The 18,770-nt window shown below is 46.0% G+C and overlaps 2 protein-coding genes and 1 pseudogene across 3 annotated transcripts; all 3 read left to right on the top strand.

The window, feature by feature from the left end:
- Positions 1-380: 380 nt before the first annotated feature.
- Positions 381-3,831, top strand: LOC119362081 (annotated as a pseudogene).
- A 2,855-nt stretch (positions 3,832-6,686) lies between these two features.
- On the top strand, positions 6,687-11,827 carry LOC119362082 (glucose-6-phosphate 1-dehydrogenase 2, chloroplastic-like). Of its 2 annotated transcripts, none has more exons than XM_037627251.1 (10): positions 6,687-6,999; positions 7,833-8,062; positions 8,143-8,237; positions 8,350-8,464; positions 8,702-8,907; positions 9,140-9,289; positions 9,367-9,487; positions 9,802-10,031; positions 10,410-10,610; positions 11,178-11,827. In XM_037627251.1, the coding sequence occupies exons 1-10, from the start codon at positions 6,813-6,815 to the stop codon at positions 11,428-11,430; spliced, it is 1,788 nt and encodes a 595-aa protein (XP_037483148.1). In that variant the 5' UTR covers positions 6,687-6,812; the 3' UTR covers positions 11,431-11,827. The 2 variants fall into 2 exon arrangements, with proteins under 2 accessions (XP_037483148.1, XP_037483149.1); XM_037627252.1 differs by lacking the exon at positions 6,687-6,999 and adding an exon at positions 7,010-7,104.
- A 1,025-nt stretch (positions 11,828-12,852) lies between these two features.
- On the top strand, positions 12,853-16,226 carry LOC119362086. Its single transcript, XM_037627255.1, has 4 exons — positions 12,853-13,415; positions 15,030-15,132; positions 15,595-15,759; positions 15,852-16,226. The coding sequence occupies exons 1-4, from the start codon at positions 13,120-13,122 to the stop codon at positions 15,981-15,983; spliced, it is 696 nt and encodes a 231-aa protein (XP_037483152.1). The 5' UTR covers positions 12,853-13,119; the 3' UTR covers positions 15,984-16,226.
- Positions 16,227-18,770: the final 2,544 nt, after the last annotated feature.

Raw genomic sequence — 18,770 nt, 5'->3', positions numbered from 1 at the left:
AACATATGTCATGTGCAATTTCTTTCTTTCTTTCTTCGTTACTTGGATGGCGGCAAAGAAATAATGGTCAGTGGGGAGCCAGCTTGCCCCTTTTTCCTGATAATATTCGGCTCACTTGATGCTTCCATTTGGCGGATCCTGGGGTGCACAAGCTGTAGACTGCATAACAAGCAGAGAATGGTATTTGTACTTCGATAGACTGGTTTATTCACGCGCATTTTTTTACCCACATAAACCTCACAAGTTTCTTTTCTGCTCAGATTTTTTTCAATCATCTGGGGCATGTCTGAGGGGAAAAAAAATTATCATCTTGGGCGTGACATGAATAGAACCAAGCCAAACAAGCCGGCGGCCCGGCACTGAAGAGGTTTCAACTCCCCTACCCTTCCAACATATATCTAAGCACGTACACAAAGCATTTAACGAACATACTCCATTAGGACAAGAAGAGAGACATGGCTCCTCAAGTTTTTCGCACCCAATCTCTGATTGTTCCTTCCCACCATGCACTCTTTCTTCTCTGTGCCATCCTCCTATTTCTGTCCTCCAACACAATAGTGTTCACATCAGCACAAGCTAGCAACAAATCCGAGGATGACCGCCAAGCCCTTCTCTGCTTCAAAGCTGGCGTCTCAAGGGACCCCGCCGGTGTTCTCAGATCATGGCGCAACGACTCACTCAACTTCTGCACCTGGCAAGGAGTCGCCTGCAGCACGGCTATCCCAACCCGTGTCGTGTCCATCCAATTCAGGTCTACGGGGCTCACAGGAACACTATCCAGTTGCATAGCAGCCCTTACTTCTCTAGTGCAGATCGACCTTCCAAGCAATCAATTTTCTGGAAGCATACCTGATGAGATAAGTGAGCTTTGGAGCCTCCAATCCCTGAATCTTGCGGGCAACAATCTTGCAGGTAACATACCTCTGTCAATAGGTGCGTCAGCATCTCTTAGCTATGTCAATCTTGCAAACAATTCTCTTAGTGGAGTTATCCCTGATTCTTTAGCAAGTAGTTCGTCACTCGGTGAGATAACCCTCTCACGGAACAACTTAGCTGGGGTGATCCCAGCTAATTTGTTCAACTCATCCAAACTTCGTGTTGTTGATCTCCAGTGGAATGCTCTCTCTGGGGCTATCCCACATTTCCAAAAGATGGGAGCTCTGCAATTTCTTGCTCTTACAGGGAATGCACTTTCTGGTACCATACCATCATCTTTAGGAAATGTTTCATCCTTGCGTTCCCTCCTTCTAGCACAAAACATCTTATCAGGATCAATTCCGCAAACTTTGGGGCAAATTCCAAACCTAACAATGCTAGATCTGAGTTACAATAGATTCTCAGGGTATGTCCCAGCCACACTGTACAATGTGTCATCACTCATATACCTTAGCCTAGGCAGCAACATATTTATTGGACAAATACCTTCCGACATTGGCCACTCACTTTCGAATCTCAGAAAATTACTAATGGGAGCCAACAACTTTCGTGGATCAATGCCAGATTCCCTGACCAACATGTCAAAGCTCCAAGCGCTTGATATTTCAAGCAACTCGCTGACTGGCGTAATGCCGTCTCTAGGATCCTTAGCATACTTGAGTGAACTGGTTCTAGGAGATAATAAACTCGAAGCTGGTGACTGGGCATTCCTTGTTTCTCTCACCAATTGCTCTCAGTTGTTAAGATTATCAGTGGATGAGAATATCCTGATTGGAAATTTGCCAAAAGCAGTAGGCAACCTTTCAATAAACCTGGTGCGGTTAAACTTTGGAAGAAACCAAATTTCTAGAAACATACCAGCTGAGATAGGGAAGCTTGTAAATCTTGCTCTGCTTGACATGGGCCAGAACATGCTCTCAGGACCAATTCCCCTCACAGTTTGGAACTTGAGCAACTTGGTTGTCCTAAAACTTTCCAGGAATAGGTTGTCAGGTCAGATTCCATCAACAGTTGGTAATCTTGTTCAACTCAGCCAGCTTCATCTTGATGATAATGAATTGTCTGGAAACATACCAGAAAATATAGGACAATGCAAAAGGCTGCTTAGGCTAAACATGTCAGTTAACCGCCTTGATGGCCCCATACCAAGAGAACTCTTCAGTATTTCCTCTCTTTCATTGGGTTTGGACTTGTCAAGCAACAACCTGATTGGACTGATACCATGGGAAGTTAGTAACCTGATCAATCTTGGCCTCCTTGATGTTTCCGACAACAGATTATCTGGTAGCCTTCCTTCTGAACTTGGCCTGTGTGTTCAACTGCTATCCCTTCAGATCAGAAGCAACATGCTTAATGGGAGTATTCCCGAGTCTTTCAGCAAACTGAAGGTCATACAGCAGATAGATCTGTCCGAGAACAATTTAACTGGTCAAGTTCCACAGTATTTTGTGAACTCCAGAAGCTTAAATTATATTAATATATCATATAACTAATTAGAAGGGCCAATCCCGACTGGTGGCATATTTCGAAGTCCAGCTGCAGTATTCCTGCAAGGCAACACGGGGTTATGTGAAACAGCTGCTGCCATATTTGGATTGCCCATTTGTCCAACCTCCTCAGCAACAAGGAAGATCAACACACGCTTGCTGCTGATAATAGCTCCGCCAATTACTATTGTCGTGTTCTCATTATTATGTGTTGTTGTCACTATTATGAAGGGAACTAAAGCTCAACCATCTGAAAGCTTCAAGGAGACAATGAGGAGGGTGTCATATGGAGACATCCTTAAAGCCACCAATTGGTTCTCTCTGGTCAACCGGACCAGCTCGAGTCATACAGCATCAGTCTACATTGGTCGGTTTGAGTTCGAGACAGATCTAGTGGCCATCAAAGTGTTCCATCTTAGCGAGCAAGGTTCGAGAAATAGCTTTTTCACCGAGTGCGAAGTCCTAAAACACACCCGCCACCGCAATCTGGTTCAAGCTATCACCCTGTGCTCCATGGTAGATTTTGAGGGCAATGAATTCAAGGCTATTGTATACGAGTTCATGGCAAACGGTAGCCTGGACATGTGGATACATCCGAGGCCTCACCGAGGCAGCCCGAGGAGGCTGCTGAGCTTGGGTCAGCGGATAATTATTGCTGCTGATGTGGCTGCTGCTCTGGACTATCTACACAACCAGCTGACACCTCCTTTGATCCATTGCGATTTGAAGCCAGGCAATGTTCTGCTGGACTACGACCTGACCTCACGCATCGGTGACTTTGGGTCCGCCAAGTTTCTCTCTTCAGGTATTGGCGGACCAGAAGGCTTGGTTGGTGTCGGAGGAACGATTGGATATATTGCACCTGGTAAGTTATACTTCTTTTTTTCTTTCTTTCAAACGACTGCTGAGTTCAACTCTAACCCCTTTTGTTTTCGTTAGTTTCCCAAGCATTTATGTGCACTCTCCTGTTTACAGAATACGGTATGGGATGCAAAATATCGACAGGCTATGATGTGTACAGCTTCGGGGTGCTGCTACTGGAGATGCTCACGGCAATTCGACCAACGGACGCACTATGCGGCGACGCCCTCAGCCTCCACAAGTATGTTGACCTAGCCTTCCCTGACAGAATCACCGAGGTTCTAGATCCCCATATGCCATCTGAGGAGGATCAGGCGGCTACGTCTCTACGTATTCAGAATTATATTATACCTTTGGTCGGTATTGGTCTGATGTGTACCATGGAATCGCCGAAAGACAGACCAGGAATTCACGATGTTTGTGCCAAAATCGTCGCCATCAGAGAGGCATTCGTTGAAACCTCGTGATGACGGGCATAGTCATACAAAATTGTAGGTGTATCACTTGTAGTATAATATACCTGTAACAGTTTTAATTATGTACTATCTGATTAATAGCCACCGTTAATGCCATGTATCCGCCCAAAATAAGCGGTTTAGATCTTACTTTCTGTCTCATGTCGAAGTGAGTATTCTTTCTAGCATCTGAAATTAAGCGAATGGTGAAGCCCTTCTAAAACTTTGTTTCGCTGAATTATAGAGGCGCAGTTTCCTGCCTGAAATGCTACTAGTTAGGCATTTTTCACATTAGAAGATGTTGTCAGTTTTGGTTCTTTCCTTGGATTGGATCCATGAGCGAAGGTGTGTCAAATAATATTGCGGGTACACTATGCACATTTAAACATCTACTACTAGTAAAAGCACCAAGATAGGAGCATCAGGAAACTCTGTGGCCGTGACTTGTGCTTCCCAGGTTTCCTTTGATTCAGGGTTGTTTCCCCGACTCGGCAAGTTAAGTCAAGAATTTGGGGAAGGAAGGCTGCGGCTTTGGCTTTTCCGGGTTTCCACATGATTCGATCAGGTCGTTTACTCGACTCGGCAAGTTAGGAATCTCGGAAAAGGGAAGGCGGTGCCAAGAAATGGCTCGCCTTGCCTGAAATGCCATTATTATTATTATTATTCAGTTGCAGAGTTTATTCAGGTCAGTGTCGCCGGCTCTGATCCTGGCTTTGGAGCCAAAAGTTTGAAATATTTTGCAGGCATTCGAATTTGAACATCTAGTCCAGTCATGAAACATGAGGAACTCAAAACAGGAGCAGCAGGAAACTCAGCTTCTGCGGCCTTCTGAAATTCAGGTTGATTCCTCAAGAAAAATACGAAATTTGGGGGGAAAAAAAAAGGAAAGGCCACGAATTCGGTCTCTCGTCAAGTCCGCAAGTAAGGAATTCGCAGGACAGGGCCGGTTCACCCTGAAGCATGGAATACCTGCCGGCCAGCGACGGAAAAGGAAAGAAGGCCTCGGCCGGCTGTGCCCAAAGGAAAGGAAAGGAATAATAACATACGTAGGCGCAGCCTGGACACAGAGACGAAAGTATATATAGTCGAGTACACCATTGTCTGTCGCGAGTGGTTGAGCCAGGCCATCGCTGACCCGTCCGGCCGTCTTTCCCCTCCGCCGTGTTTGTCCAACAGCGCGCTGTCCGTCCCCCTCCACCACCCCGCCACCGTCGTCCGAGAGCATTGGAAGAAGCAGGCGGCTCCTCGGATGTCCTCCAGTGAGATTCCCAATAAGCAAGGTAAAAACGCCGAAATTTCACACGGGCAAAAATCAGTGCAAGGCACAAAGTGAGAGAAATAAAACCGATTTTATCTTGTCCATACTTCTTGCTCACAAGTACTCCCTCCGTCCCATAATATATTCAGACTTGCTAGAACTCATCTAGATGAGATATAATTTGGTCTCATTCACCTTTTATAGCCATTGGATGTGATGCTATAAGATGCGTGTGTGCTGACGTCAGTTGTATATGTTTCTGTTTTCAAAATGAATGAGACCAAATTATATCTCATCTAGATGAGTTCTAGGTACTCTCTAATAGTATATTTGTCAAAAACGTTCTTATATTTTGGAACAGAGAAAATACTGTATAATAAGACCCTTTTAGTAACAATACAGTGCGAGCCAAAATCCAAAGCAATTCAAAGGGTGCATATCTGAATACTCAGAGCTTAGCTACTCATCAATAAACAAAACGACAAACTACTCCCTCCGGTCCATACTAAGTGTTGATGTCGTTTTGAACTAGCTGGGTTGAACTACTCGTAGTACAAAACCGCGACACTTATAAAATGACAACCATGCTACCATGCACCTAATTAATTCTTATGCAAGAGTTCATGTCATGCATCTTCTCTTGAGCTGCAACTTCCTTCTGTATGTTGTTTCGTATATGCGGTCCAATACCCTGAAACGTATAGGATTAGAATCATTATCATATCTTTTTTCATTGTTGTTGTTGATTGTTTGATTTGTAGGAGGACTGAACTAAGTATACGTTTCGTCGTGGCATTTTCTTATGAGACCACCTATCTGCATGCTGGTACGCCGCAGATGTGCACGAATCATGAAGAGCAATGGATGCGCGGTATCGTGGAAGGGCGGTGTGCTTTTCTTTTTTCCTTTTCTTTTGAGCACAGTGCATACGCAGGCGCTCGTACATACACGCATACACTCAACCCTATGAATGCACACGCGCACACCCTACCTCCTATGAGCACCTTCGAGAGACTGAGCTGGCATATTATCTTTGTTGTTGACGGGGACGTATCCTTCAACTAAACGCGCGTCGCCAAAAGCCCTGAATTAAATCCAGAAATGGTGCGAGCAGCAGAACTTGAAATCTGATGAGTTGGGTATACAACACAGGACAATATGGTTGTGACGATGATGTTGATGGAGTGGTCTGACAATATATTTTGCAGTTGCAAATGGAGCGAACACGTAGACGTTGACCAAAACCAAGAGGGGAGGAGAGGAGCGTTTGGGTTTTGGCAGCCGGGCAGGGCCGGAAAGAAACCCCCGGTTTTGTGACGCTCCCGGCTCCCCAAGTCCCCCGACCCCTGCCAGGGGAGCCGCCTACCGGGGGGACTCGTCAGCCTCCGCACTGTACCTGTACTGTACCCGCACCCCGCACCCCGCACGGCACCAGTCACCACCCAACCCGAGAGGAGCGCCGCCGCGGCACCATTTTTCCGAGCCGCCCGACCGCAGCGGCGGCCAAGGGGCCACGACCTCTTTGCGTTTCCGCCCCGGGCGGTCAGAGTATTCTATTCCTCCACCCGCCCCCTCGGCGATCTCAAGAGCTTCCAACCCAACCCCAACCCCAGCCCCAGCAAAGCTTTGGCCTTTCTCCTCTTCGATATCCCCGATAAAACCTCCATCTCCCCCCTCCCCCTCCCCCCGTCCCCATCCCCGCCCGTCCTATCGCCACTTCGCCCAGCCCGCCAGCCGCCCCGCTCCGCCTAGTCTTCTCCGAAGGAAGCTGCCGCAGCCAACTGCGACGGCCGCCGACGGACCGAGCCAGGGCCCATGGCGCTCTCCTGCATGAGGTGCCCGGCGGCCGGCGCCGGCGGAGGCGCTGCGGCCGCCCGCCGCCCCGCGGGCCCGCGGCTGGTGCCCTCCTCGTCCCTCGCCGTCTCCTTCGCCAGATGCGGCGGGAGATCGGCCGCGGCCGCCGCCTCGGGGTGGCGCATCCACGCCGTCGCCGGGAAAGGAGGTGGGCGCTCTCTTCTCCACTTGCTCTCTTCCGCCGGGGTGTCCATTCTCTCCGCGCTCTTGCCCTCTCCTCCTTCTCCGGTTGGAAATTCCGCAGATACCTTAGGTGAGGCCACGGGTTGGGGGTTGCGCGCTTACATGCTTGTGTTGGATGATGCAGTTGCCTGAGCCTAGCCACCCCTAGAGCCCAGATTCCTCGACTGAATTGGCCCGTTGACTTTTGTGCCTCCGAGCTTCCTCCTATAGCTCTGCCGCATTCTGCTCCTGCATTACCACCAACATTCTTTCTGCGATACTATCTGAATCCTGCCACTCTGGTGCACGGTTACCAGCCTTACTTACTGTCTAACAAATTGGGTCGCCATTCATTAATCAGAACAAGATAAACGAAGTGGGTCTACGAATTTGAGACGATTCCCGCTAGCTCTGGTAACTTATAGGTATTTAAATCCAACATCTACTCAAAATCTTAAGTAACCCCCAGCGTCTTCTTTCAGTTAGTAATGCTATTACATCTGTTCGTATTGTTGATGCTTAATATAATAACTAAGAATTGGTTCTCAGGTCAACTTTTACCTGCCTCGTTTTGATTTACTTCCAGCACATAGTGCGTGTGATGAAATCCTGTTGCTTAACTACTCCCTCCGTATCAAAATATAAGACTTTTTGTAGGCTAGTTTAGCTTACACAAACGCCTTATATTTTGGTACAGAGGTATACACCTAGATACATCCTCTTTTATTTATTTTGATGACAAGTATTTCCGGACGGAGGGAGTAGTAGTATAAGTGATACACAATGGCTGTTTTTACTCATTTTACACTCCACCATCAGTGAAAGCCCCCATGGATGCCGTGGAGAGCGCTGTTGCTCCTGCCGCCCCGTCAATGGTGGAAAATGGCAGTTCATCAATCACCGTAGAGGAATTTGAAGATTTAGCCTCCCTAGTGAAGGATGACGAGGCGTCGGTTAGCATCACTGTAGTTGGAGCGTCCGGTGACCTTGCGAAGAAGAAGATATTTCCTGCCCTTTTTGCTCTTTACTATGAAGGCTGTCTTCCCAAGGTTTGTATATTGCTCTCTCCAACCTATATTCAGATTTACCCACCTTTTCTAAGGACAATCTAAAGTATTTTCTTCTGTAGCATTTCTCCATCTTTGGCTATGCACGAAGTAAAATGACAGATGCTGAACTGAGAGACATGGTCAGCAAAACACTGACTTGTCGGATTGATAAAAGGTGCTTATCTTGGCAGACCTTGCAATCATAACTTATGAAGTAAATAAATCCTGTGTGAAGAGATGCATTTCCCTTGGTGCTGCTTTAAACTGTTCTGTTTTTTTCCTTTCAGGGAGAACTGTAGTGAGAAAATGGAAGAGTTTCTGAAACGATGCTTCTACCACTCAGGTCAATATGATTCAGAGGAAGATTTCAAGGAGCTAAGCAAGAAGATCAAACAACATGAGGTTTGTATAACCACTTCAAATGAAACCAAGAATGGATCATTGATTTTACTTGTGATGATGAGGTTACAGTATTTCTAGTTGTTTGGGATGAATTCTTCATAGGACCTATTTTATGTATGCAACTATTGATGTACTTCTGTTAGAATTGATGTATGCAACTATTTTATTCTTAATCCATCTCCATTTCAAAAAATTAATGTACTTGTATTCTGATAAATTCTTGTTCTTTATATGCAGGGTCCCAGAGTATCTAACCATCTTTTCTACCTGTCAATACCGCCAAATATATTCCTGGATGTTGTCAAATGTGCAAGCAAATCAGCATCATCTGTGAGTGGCTGGACAAGGGTAATTGTTGAAAAACCCTTTGGCCGGGACTCAGAGTCTTCTGCTGCCCTAACAAAAGGTCTGAAGCAGTACCTGACAGAGGACCAAATCTTCAGGTGATACAGGCATCTAGTTTGATTTTTGTGAATTGTTCATGTTTTCTTGTATAGCGAATTTAGATATACCTCTCATTCTCATATCCCATAAATATCAAAGCAGCCTGCCAATTGGAAAACATATAAGTGGTGATATGATCCCTTGGGAATTCAAGAACATGAGATGCATCATAGTTATTTTCATAGAGTGAGATGCTTATGAATGTTGTGCTCATTTATATTTGTTATGCAGGATTGACCATTACTTGGGAAAGGAGCTGGTGGAGAACTTATCTGTCCTTCGCTTCTCGAATCTTGTTTTTGAGCCTCTGTGGTCAAGGCAGTACATAAGGAATGTGCAACTGATATTCTCAGAAGACTTTGGCACTGAAGGGCGAGGAGGGTAATGATCTGTTCGTCGTTTATGGCACCATGTTGCTTCCCTTGGATTGTCTCTTACCTTATTGTTGAAATACTCAGGTACTTTGATAGCTACGGTATTATCCGAGACATAATGCAGAACCATCTTCTTCAGATACTAGCTCTATTTGCAATGGAAACTCCTATTAGCTTGGAAGCAGAGGACATACGAAACGAGAAGGTTTGTGCCCGTTCCTTAGTAATATTAATGAAATGATATATCGTATTTTAAGTTACCGAGACATGCAGTTTTAACTGAAAAACTGTTGGTGCCTGCTGGGGACAGTGGGATGGCCAATCCCCCTCCCATTAGAAACCTGTTTTATCTTCACTCTGTTACATGCTTTACAGCAGCATACATCAATTTTGTTATTGTTACATACTTTAAAGCTGCATACATCAGTTTTATAATCTGTGTTTTATGTGAAATGAGCATACTGATTCTAAAATCACTATTTATTGATCTTCGGTATTACTTCCGTATATTCCTTTCAGGTGAAAGTTTTGCGCTCCATGAAGCCGTTGCGACTAGAAGATGTGGTAATAGGACAGTATAAAAGTCATACGAAGGGTGGTATTACATACCCTGGATACACTGAAGATAAGACGGTGCCCAAGGGTAGTCTGACTCCAACATTTGCTGCAGCTGCGCTTTTTATAAATAACGCTAGATGGGATGGAGTTCCCTTTCTCATGAAGGCTGGGAAAGCTTTGCATACTAAACAGTAAGTGCACTTCAAAAAAGTTGTTATCAGTATGATGCCTACCCTTTGCTATTCAGCTATATGTTAATATTTTGTTGAATGTTTAACTTCTAACCTGATGTCATTTTAAATATATTTTTTGTGTGTTTATTTAATTTTTAGTGGTACGCAGTTAGACCAACTTATTCTGCATATGTAAGAATGTTATCACCAAGTACATTGGCTGTACTCTTGACTCTTAAGATATGACAAAGAATAAGTTGAAGTATATTTGTATTTTTGATCTTGGATTGGTAACACAAAATTGTTTGTCTTCAAAATCTCTTTTTTGGTTTATCTTTTATGCAGTCGATCCTTACTCATGTTACAAGTTGCATGACAATTAAATACAAATTTCAGGGCTGAGATTAGAGTACAGTTCCGACATGTTCCTGGAAATCTCTACAAGGGGTCTTTTGGAACAGATCTTGACAGGGCTACTAACGAGCTTGTGATACGCGTGCAACCAGACGAAGGAATTTACCTAAAGATTAACAACAAGATTCCTGGTCTTGGCATGAGACTAGATAGAAGCAATTTGAATCTGCACTATGCAGCAAGGTGAGATGAAGTTTCCAACACTTTTGTATTTGTGCCTAGTGGGATTTGTTTATTAGGAAGAATGGAAGTGTTAGTTCTGACATTGTAGGCTGTACCTAAGATGCTCATCTCTTCGCATGTAAGCAATTAGACAAAAACTGTAGTTCTAGCATTTGCTTCTTTGTTTCTGTTGGTTTGTGTAGGGCTTAGTCTGCCTTGGTAATTGTAGCTGTGGGTGAGATGTGTAGTATGAGGTGTCTGCTGGAGATTACAAAATTGGATAAAAACTTGGACATTCATAGATTTAGTGGACATGCGAATTGGCATTTTTATTGAGCATCCATAGTTTATTTTGGAGAAACTGCATATGGTGCTTGATCAAACTCCATGAATTGGATAAACTTTTCAATTGAAAGAGTAAATCCATCCAGTTTATTACAGCCCTTGTTTATGATATGTTAAAATGTTCCCTTTTCAGTCCCTTGGTCGTAATTACTTGTGTCTTTTGAGTGATGGCCACAGTAGTAACAATTTGCAGCAGCCACTTGGTCGTAATATCTAAAGTGGTGTCGTATAAACTTGGCTCAGGTACCCGAAGGAGATACCGGATGCCTACGAGAGGCTGTTGCTCGACGCGATAGAAGGAGAGCGAAGGCTCTTCATCCGGTCGGACGAGCTGGACGCCGCGTGGGAGCTCTTCACGCCCCTTCTGAAGGAACTGGAGCAGAAGCGGATGGCCCCTGAGCTTTACCCCTACGGGAGCCGTGGGCCTGTGGGCGCTCACTACCTGGCAGCCAAGTATAACGTGAGATGGGGCGACCTGGGCGGCTCGGAACACTAGGAAGAGAGTGTAGTTTCACGCGGGTGGTGATGATTTCTGTTTTTGGCGGTGATTGATTCCGCCGTCACAATTTCCGCAAAAGGCCTGCACGCCCCCAGATAGTGGGAGATGCAGGGAACAGGTCTGAATAAGGGTGAGCGGTCGGTGATGCTTGTGTTCGTCGATCGACCGTGAATATATTTGTTGGTACCACTGGCTTACATATTCTGTGATTCTTAAGAGGCGAAGCTGAGGGCAGAAAGCTCATTCATCTTGGCTGTTCATCGGCTCATTTGGTTGTCTGGCCTGGGCTGGGCTGGGCTGTTGTATTGGAACTGCTGATTGTGTAACTGATGCCGGTGTTCGGTTGGACATACTCGGTGGTACACTATATAAGACTTATTACTGCAATCGTTTTTTTGAGGGGATTTTTTACTGCAATCTGGACAAGTACTACCACCTCTGTACACCACGTCTTTTGCAGTTTAATTTGAACTGCAAAAACGTTTTACATACATTAGTTTTACAGAGGGAGGGAGTAGACAAACAACTCCGTATATATTATGCACGGTTGGTAGTGAATTTGTAGTACAAGATGAGCGTCATGCATGCATTCTCCTTTTGTCTAGGAAGAGTCCACTTATACATGTCCCTTTTACACTGATGCCGTAGCAAGTCGTTTATGTGCGTGGTTTTCTCCGCTCGACTTGGATGGAATTTCCCCCCCTCAAAGTCGGTCAAGACGATGATGACGCTTGCAGACTTTGCCATCATCGTCGACTTCCTCTCCTCGCTCGTTTTCGCCGAATCTGCAACCAACTCGCAAACTACTCCCTACTAACAAAGTTGGGTCATCTATTTTGAAACGGAGGGAGTACATCTGTGCTGCTGGTTGCTGCGTATGACGACCAAGTTTGTTTCACGGATAAAGGGATCATGCTGCATGGGTCGGTTCCGCATTCCCGGTGTGTGCAGCCAAGTTTCTGTTCGGTTTGTGTGCTCCATGGGCGTGTTTGGTGGCCTGCACCGGTTGGTTTTCGTCTCCTTGCACCGGGCTCTTCATTTTCTTAGGCGATTGTAGAGCTGGGTCGAGCTCGGCGCCACATTCTCCTCCTCCCCTACACACCGTGAGCCTTGATGAGAGGAAACACACCCGTTCTTAATTACCGGGCTTGGCTGGGAGTTGCTTTAAGATTCATGCCATGCAGCTCGAATAGTAAACATAACGGGCGTGAGCAAGGAAGATGCGGACTACCAGACGCCTCCTCCTGTGTATTTCCGGTGGGTTTGTCTTGAAGGAAAAACAGTAATTTCCGGCGGGTCCCCCTCCCATCATGGCATCATTCTACCATCCGTATGATGTCATGGCCTGGAATATGCATGAGGCACGCCCATCAAGTCGTTGCGAGGTAGCCGTCCGTCCGCCTCGATCGCTTCGCTTTCGGCGAAATGTCCGCCTCTGCGTATGCAAATGTGCACCTCTGGCTGCCCGTGTGCACGGTGCGCTCATGGTGTCTTGTCTAGCTCTCGTCGTCGCTTATCCTAAGTTCCTAACGACCCCCGCTCAAGCTCATATATGCCCCGCCTCCATCTCATTCCTCAGTAGCTAGTAGGAGTACCCAGTTAAGCTCAGCCGTGCTCCTGTGTTAGTTCAACACCCGAGCAAAGCTAGGTAGCTGAGCCCCAGCCGAGCGATCGTGATCGTGATCGATGGAGCCCAGGCGCCATCGTGTGCCGTCGTCGTCGCTGCTGCTCGTGCTCGTGGCGGTGGCGTTGGCGGCCGTCGTCGGGCGCTGCGGCGCGCAGCTGCCGATCCCGGTGAGGACGGACGGGTTCGTGTACGGGGGCCACGCGGCTGCGCCGGCGTGGGGCGACGCGGTGGTCGTCGAGGCCTTCTTCGACCCGGTCTGCCCCGACAGCCGCGACGCCTGGCCGCCGCTGCAGAGGGCCGCCGCCCACTACGGCGCCCGCCGCGTCGCCGTCGTCGTGCACCTCTTCCCGCTCCCGTAAGTCGCGCGCCCAGTCAACCATGGAAGCCATGCTTTCCTTTTCTTTCCTGCGTGCATAGGAATTGTCGTCTGGTTTTGTCTTGGTACCTCAGTCAGTCAGATTCTTCTGCCTCGGTTTCTATTTTCTACTCCCCATTTGGAATTACTTGTCACAAAAATAAATGAAGATGGATGTATCTGCAACTAAAATACATTTAGATACATTCATTTTTTGGACGAGTAATTCCGAACAAAGGGAGTAGCAAATTCAGCAGTGGTATAAGTAATTGCTTGTGAATTCGGCGAGTGAAATCCAACAGAAATTCCAAATAAATAAAGTAGGTACACGTCTGAGTTGTGACTCGCCTGTGCTCAGACGTGTCAGCCAAGGTCAGGTCTAGCTAGCCAACACATATCGACACGAGTGTGGACTGAAAACATGGAGCCCTTTCCAATGTTTCCCATTTTGTTGCGTGCCTCGCTACCGTCCATTTAACTGCACCTCACAGAACTGAAACCCATTCTGTGTAATCTGCCCGTAAAAAGAGGTTAAAAAAAACAGTTCCTCGTGGGGTGGCACAATGGTAATCAAAGGCAAGATTGATCCTAAAAAAAAGACAAGATTTTATTCTTTTTCTATGGGCACTCCCAACTGGTCTTATAGTTGGTATTAAATATGTTACACCTCACCTACTTTCCAACTAGAGCGTGGTCGAGTTTTGTAGCTTAGAGAAAACAAAAGCACCACTATTATTTTCTTCCATGCTAGCGTTGCATATCTTTTGTGTATTCCTGGAACAAAATATAGGCTGCTTTTTGCTCATGTCAATTCAATCCAATCGCCCTCCACTCACAAAAGAAAAAGAAAAAGGAAACAAAAGATGCCCCAACCATGAATTAGGCAACACACAATGATAAGACATATGATCGAGGTGCAAGTCATGACAACATCATTGATAGTACTAGCACTAATTAGAGTAGTACTTGAAATTCGATCCTCAGCTTGAAAGACAAATTAAAGGATCATTCAATAGCACCAAATTCAAATTAGAACCGATTTTGCCTTCATCATTTTTTATTTCTCATGAAATTTAATTCAGCCATAAAACATGATGACATGCATAGTCAATGCACCGGTAACCACATTTTCTACTATTTTGGAAAATTTCTCGAAATTCATTTGCTGAAAATTTGGTTAATGCATCTTGCAAATGTTTTGTTTCGGTTTCCATGCGTAGGGAGCATCGAATATGTTACTGAAATTCGTATTGCACATTTTGCAACCAATAAACTGAACTTCTTCCACTCAAGAAGAAAGAACTAAAAACTTGTTAGCGGTATGATTTAGTATCATATGCTTTCGGTATTTATTAAGCAAGCAAAAGCGTCTAATGACAATGATGTTTGGAAAAAAAAACTTCAAAAGTTTTCATTAGAAACTCAGCTTACATCATCCGTCATATTAAAAAAGCGCAAAAGGAAATTAAAAAAATCTTCATCTTTTATTTGATATCCTAACCTCTTTTGGCTTACAAAAATCATAAAAGTGTTATTTCACCAGCTCCAAGAGTAACTCTGAAGAAACTTTTACTGGTTTAGTCTGTGACGTGATTTTCTCTGTGAAATTTGCAGCTACCACAGCAGCGCCTTCATGGCTTGCCGGTCGATCCACACGGTGCACAAACTAAATGCGTCAGCCGTGTATCCCCTGCTCGAAAACTTCTTCAAATACCAGGTTAATTGTCTCTTGCCTGCCCTGCTTCTTTATTACCCACTCTATCACACTTCAAAAGGTGCAAAAAGAGAGAAAGAGGAGAAAATCAAGCATAATAACATTTTGAAAAGACGAGGGTATTTCGGTAATATTCACCATAGGAGAGGTGGTGTTGCCTTTTTTAGAGGGAGCTGACTAGGCTTTGCTTTTTGAGGCAAAGAGAGGGAACCGAGAAGCACCCTGCTCACATCACATTGGATGAGACCACCATGCAATGTTTTCTTCTCCATGCCAAGCACCATCTATACAAGCAAAAGCTCATATTCCACAGCTTGTTTTTCCACCATGGCTTTTCCGGTGCATACATCAAGCACAGTATATGACACTTCCATTTATGTTCCAAGGGATAAATACCTTCAGAATTGATCACAACATACCGCACACAATACAGCCACGAGGATTTCAAGGATGGTTATATTTCAGGAGGGTTATTACAACATGCCGACATACACCAAAACAAGAGCGGCGGTGGTCGCCGAAATAGCGAACAACCTTGTCGCCCCCATCATTGGTGAGGCCAATTTGGCAGCATACAAAGCGGGGTTCAATGACACGCAGTCGGATCAGGCCACAAGGATTTCCTTCAAGGTTTGTTGAACTTGTATCGCATTATATGTCATACTTCATATTCGGTATTGTTCTAGACGCATTATTCACCGTGCGTTTTCTCTGTTTTGAAGTTTGGTTGTGCACGAGGCGTCACCGGGACACCCTACTACTTTGTTAATGGCATACCACTAAGTGACTCTGGTTCTCCTATGGACTACAACAAGTGGATATCCACACTTGATCCGTTGATTGGCAAGATGTAGGGAGCTATCTCGCTGCAAATAAATAACTCCAAATTGTAACCAGTATTAGCCAAATAAGTGGAGGGCATAAATAACTTGATTTTGCCATGATGTTGATGGAAGTATGTGTTCGTTATCATGCATGATAATGTTTGTAAGTCAGGCATGTAGTTCTCTCAAGGGCTACCAAAGAGTTCACACACAGTGCCCCCTCGTGCACGCGAAAATCAATTGACAACTTTGGAGCATGTTTTTATAAGGCTTTGCAATTTGAGTATGAGAATACAATGAGTACGAAAATCCAACGTCCCAAATAGGTCATACAACCTAGGTCGTACTTGCACTTGTGAGTTCTGGTCGCACGTCACGGTAGCTGAGGACAAAAGTTTCCGAGCGCACATTAATACTAGGATCAGGTCAGCTCAGCTCTAGCTAGCAAACACATCCAATGTTTTTTCTTTCTTATTATCAGAATCGCACAGAGTGAAAATCGCAAGCTAGCAGGGCAGTTCTTTTGGCAGCTTAAAAAATAAGCCGCCTCCTCCATCCCGTCCTTCTCCATCCCCGCCGGGGCCGGCCGGAGCCGCCAGGCCCTGCCCGCGCGGCGCTGGCGGCGGTGGGCCGTCCCTTCCCCGCTCGCTCTTGGGGGGCGCGGGGGCCTCCCGATGGCGGCGGTGCTGCTCGGCCTTTGCGGTGGGGTTCGGCGGTGGGAGTCCGGCGAGCTCCGTGGCTCTCGGTGCGGCGGCGCGGCCGTTGGCCGCGGGGCGGCGTGGCGGTGCTGGTGGCCGGCGGCGCCCGCGCGGCCCAGATCTGGGCTCTTTCGGGCCCCATCTGGGCTAGGGCGGGTCGGCAACTCGGTGCGTGGCGGCGCTGCTCCCTGGTTGGTGGTGAAGTGGCGGTGGTCTGCAGGCGGTGGCGGCTTCGTCGGCCGACGAGCTGCAGCGTGACGGCAGGGGCTGTTCGGACCCTGTTGGGTTCGGCCGGGCCTCGGTGCCTGGCAGGCCCCTTGTCCGCGCGTTCGGTCGGCTCCGCGGTGGCGGTGGTGGTTGTCCCCTCACATCGGTGATGTTGCGGATGCCCCCAAGGACACTCTCCCTTCTCCCATCCTCCAGGTCTCGTGTCGGTGACCTCAGGGAGACGGCGGAGTTGATCCGGTGATCGTGGTGGCACATGTTGGTGGGCGGCGCGATGGGCGGTGCACTATGATTCGTCTGGGGAGGTGGTGGGGGTTTGGGTTGGGAGAAATCTCTGGCGGCTTGTCCGGCCCCGACGCGGCGACGCCTGTGGGTGCCGTCGGACCTTCCTGAAGGGCGTCGGGTACACCCCTCCCCTCACTGCCCTCCTGCGTACCGGGGGAAACGCTAGGACTAGTCCGGGCAGCAGCGGCGTCGTCGTCGCCTCCTTCTTGAAGGTGTTGCTTGAAGCCTCCCCCAAGCTTGTGGGAGACTCTCTTCTTCGATTTGCACAAAATTATATATTTGCCGCAAGGCAGCTTGTTTCTTATGAGCAGGGAAATATTTAGCAGAGAAGTAATAAATCATATCCTGGGGACTACGTACACAACCAGGATCAAGAGAATTAAACCAAGTTTTAGCACCACCCTTTAATGAGAACGGAAATATCTTAATGATATAATAATAGCGAGACTTTTCATCATTAGTAAACAAGGTGGCTATATCATTCAACTTGATAAGATGTGCCACAACAATTTCAGATTCATAGCCATAAAAAGGATCAGATTCAACCAAAATAATTATCTCAGGATCAACAGAGAATTCATAATCCTTATCAGTAACAAAGATAGGTGAAGTAGCAAAAGCAGGGTCATATTTCATCCTAGCATTCAGAGTTTTCTGTTTAAGTTTAGCTAATAATTTCTTAAGATCAGATCTATCATTGCAAGCAAAAAGATCTCAAGCAGTTTCTTCATCCATAACATAACCCTCAGGAACAACAGGCAATTCATATTTAGGGGGAGAACCTTCATCATCACTATCATCAATAATTTCATCTTCAATAATTTCATTCTCTCTAACCCTAGCAAGTTGTTCATCTAGAAATTCACCTAATGACACAGTAGTATCAAGCACAGAAGTAGTTTCATCAAGTATCATGCATAGTAGAAGTGGCATCATCAATAACATACGACATATCAGAATTCATAGCAGTAGCAGGTTTAGGTGTCGCAAACTTACTCAAAACAGAAGGAGAATCTAGTGCAGAGCTAGATGGCAGTTCCTTACCTCCCCTCGTAGTTGAGGGAAAAATCTTAGTTCTTTCGTCTTTCAAATTCCTCATAGTGATCAGCAGATATAAATCCCAAGTGACTCAAAGAATAGAGCTATGCTCCCCAGCAACGGCGCCAAAAAATAGTCTTGATAACCCACAAGTATAGGGAATCGCAACAGTTTTCGAGGGTAGAGTATTCAACCCAAATTTATTGATTCGACACAAGGGAAGCCAAAGAATATTCTCAAGTATTAGCAGTTGAGTTGTCAATTCAACCACACCTGGATAACTTAGTATCTGCAGCAACGTATTTAGTAGCAAAGTAGTATGGAAGTAATGGTAACAGTGGTAAAAGTAACGATAGCAGTTTTATAGTAATTGTAATAGTAGCAACGGAAAAGTAAATAAGCGAAGCACAATATGTGAAAAGCTCGTAGGCATTGGATCAGTGATGGATAATTATGTCGGATGCGATTTCTCATGTAATAGTTATAACATAGGGTGACATAGAACTAGCTCCAGTTCATCAACGTAATGTAGGCATGTATTCCGAATATAGTCATACGTGCTCACGGAAAA

Source organism: Triticum dicoccoides, chromosome 2B, assembly GCF_002162155.2.
Source record: "Triticum dicoccoides isolate Atlit2015 ecotype Zavitan chromosome 2B, WEW_v2.0, whole genome shotgun sequence".
In the NCBI taxonomy this organism is placed as follows: Eukaryota; Viridiplantae; Streptophyta; class Magnoliopsida; order Poales; family Poaceae; genus Triticum; species Triticum dicoccoides.
Note: the sequence above shows the minus strand (reverse complement) of the source record. Positions and strands in the feature narration are given on the sequence as shown.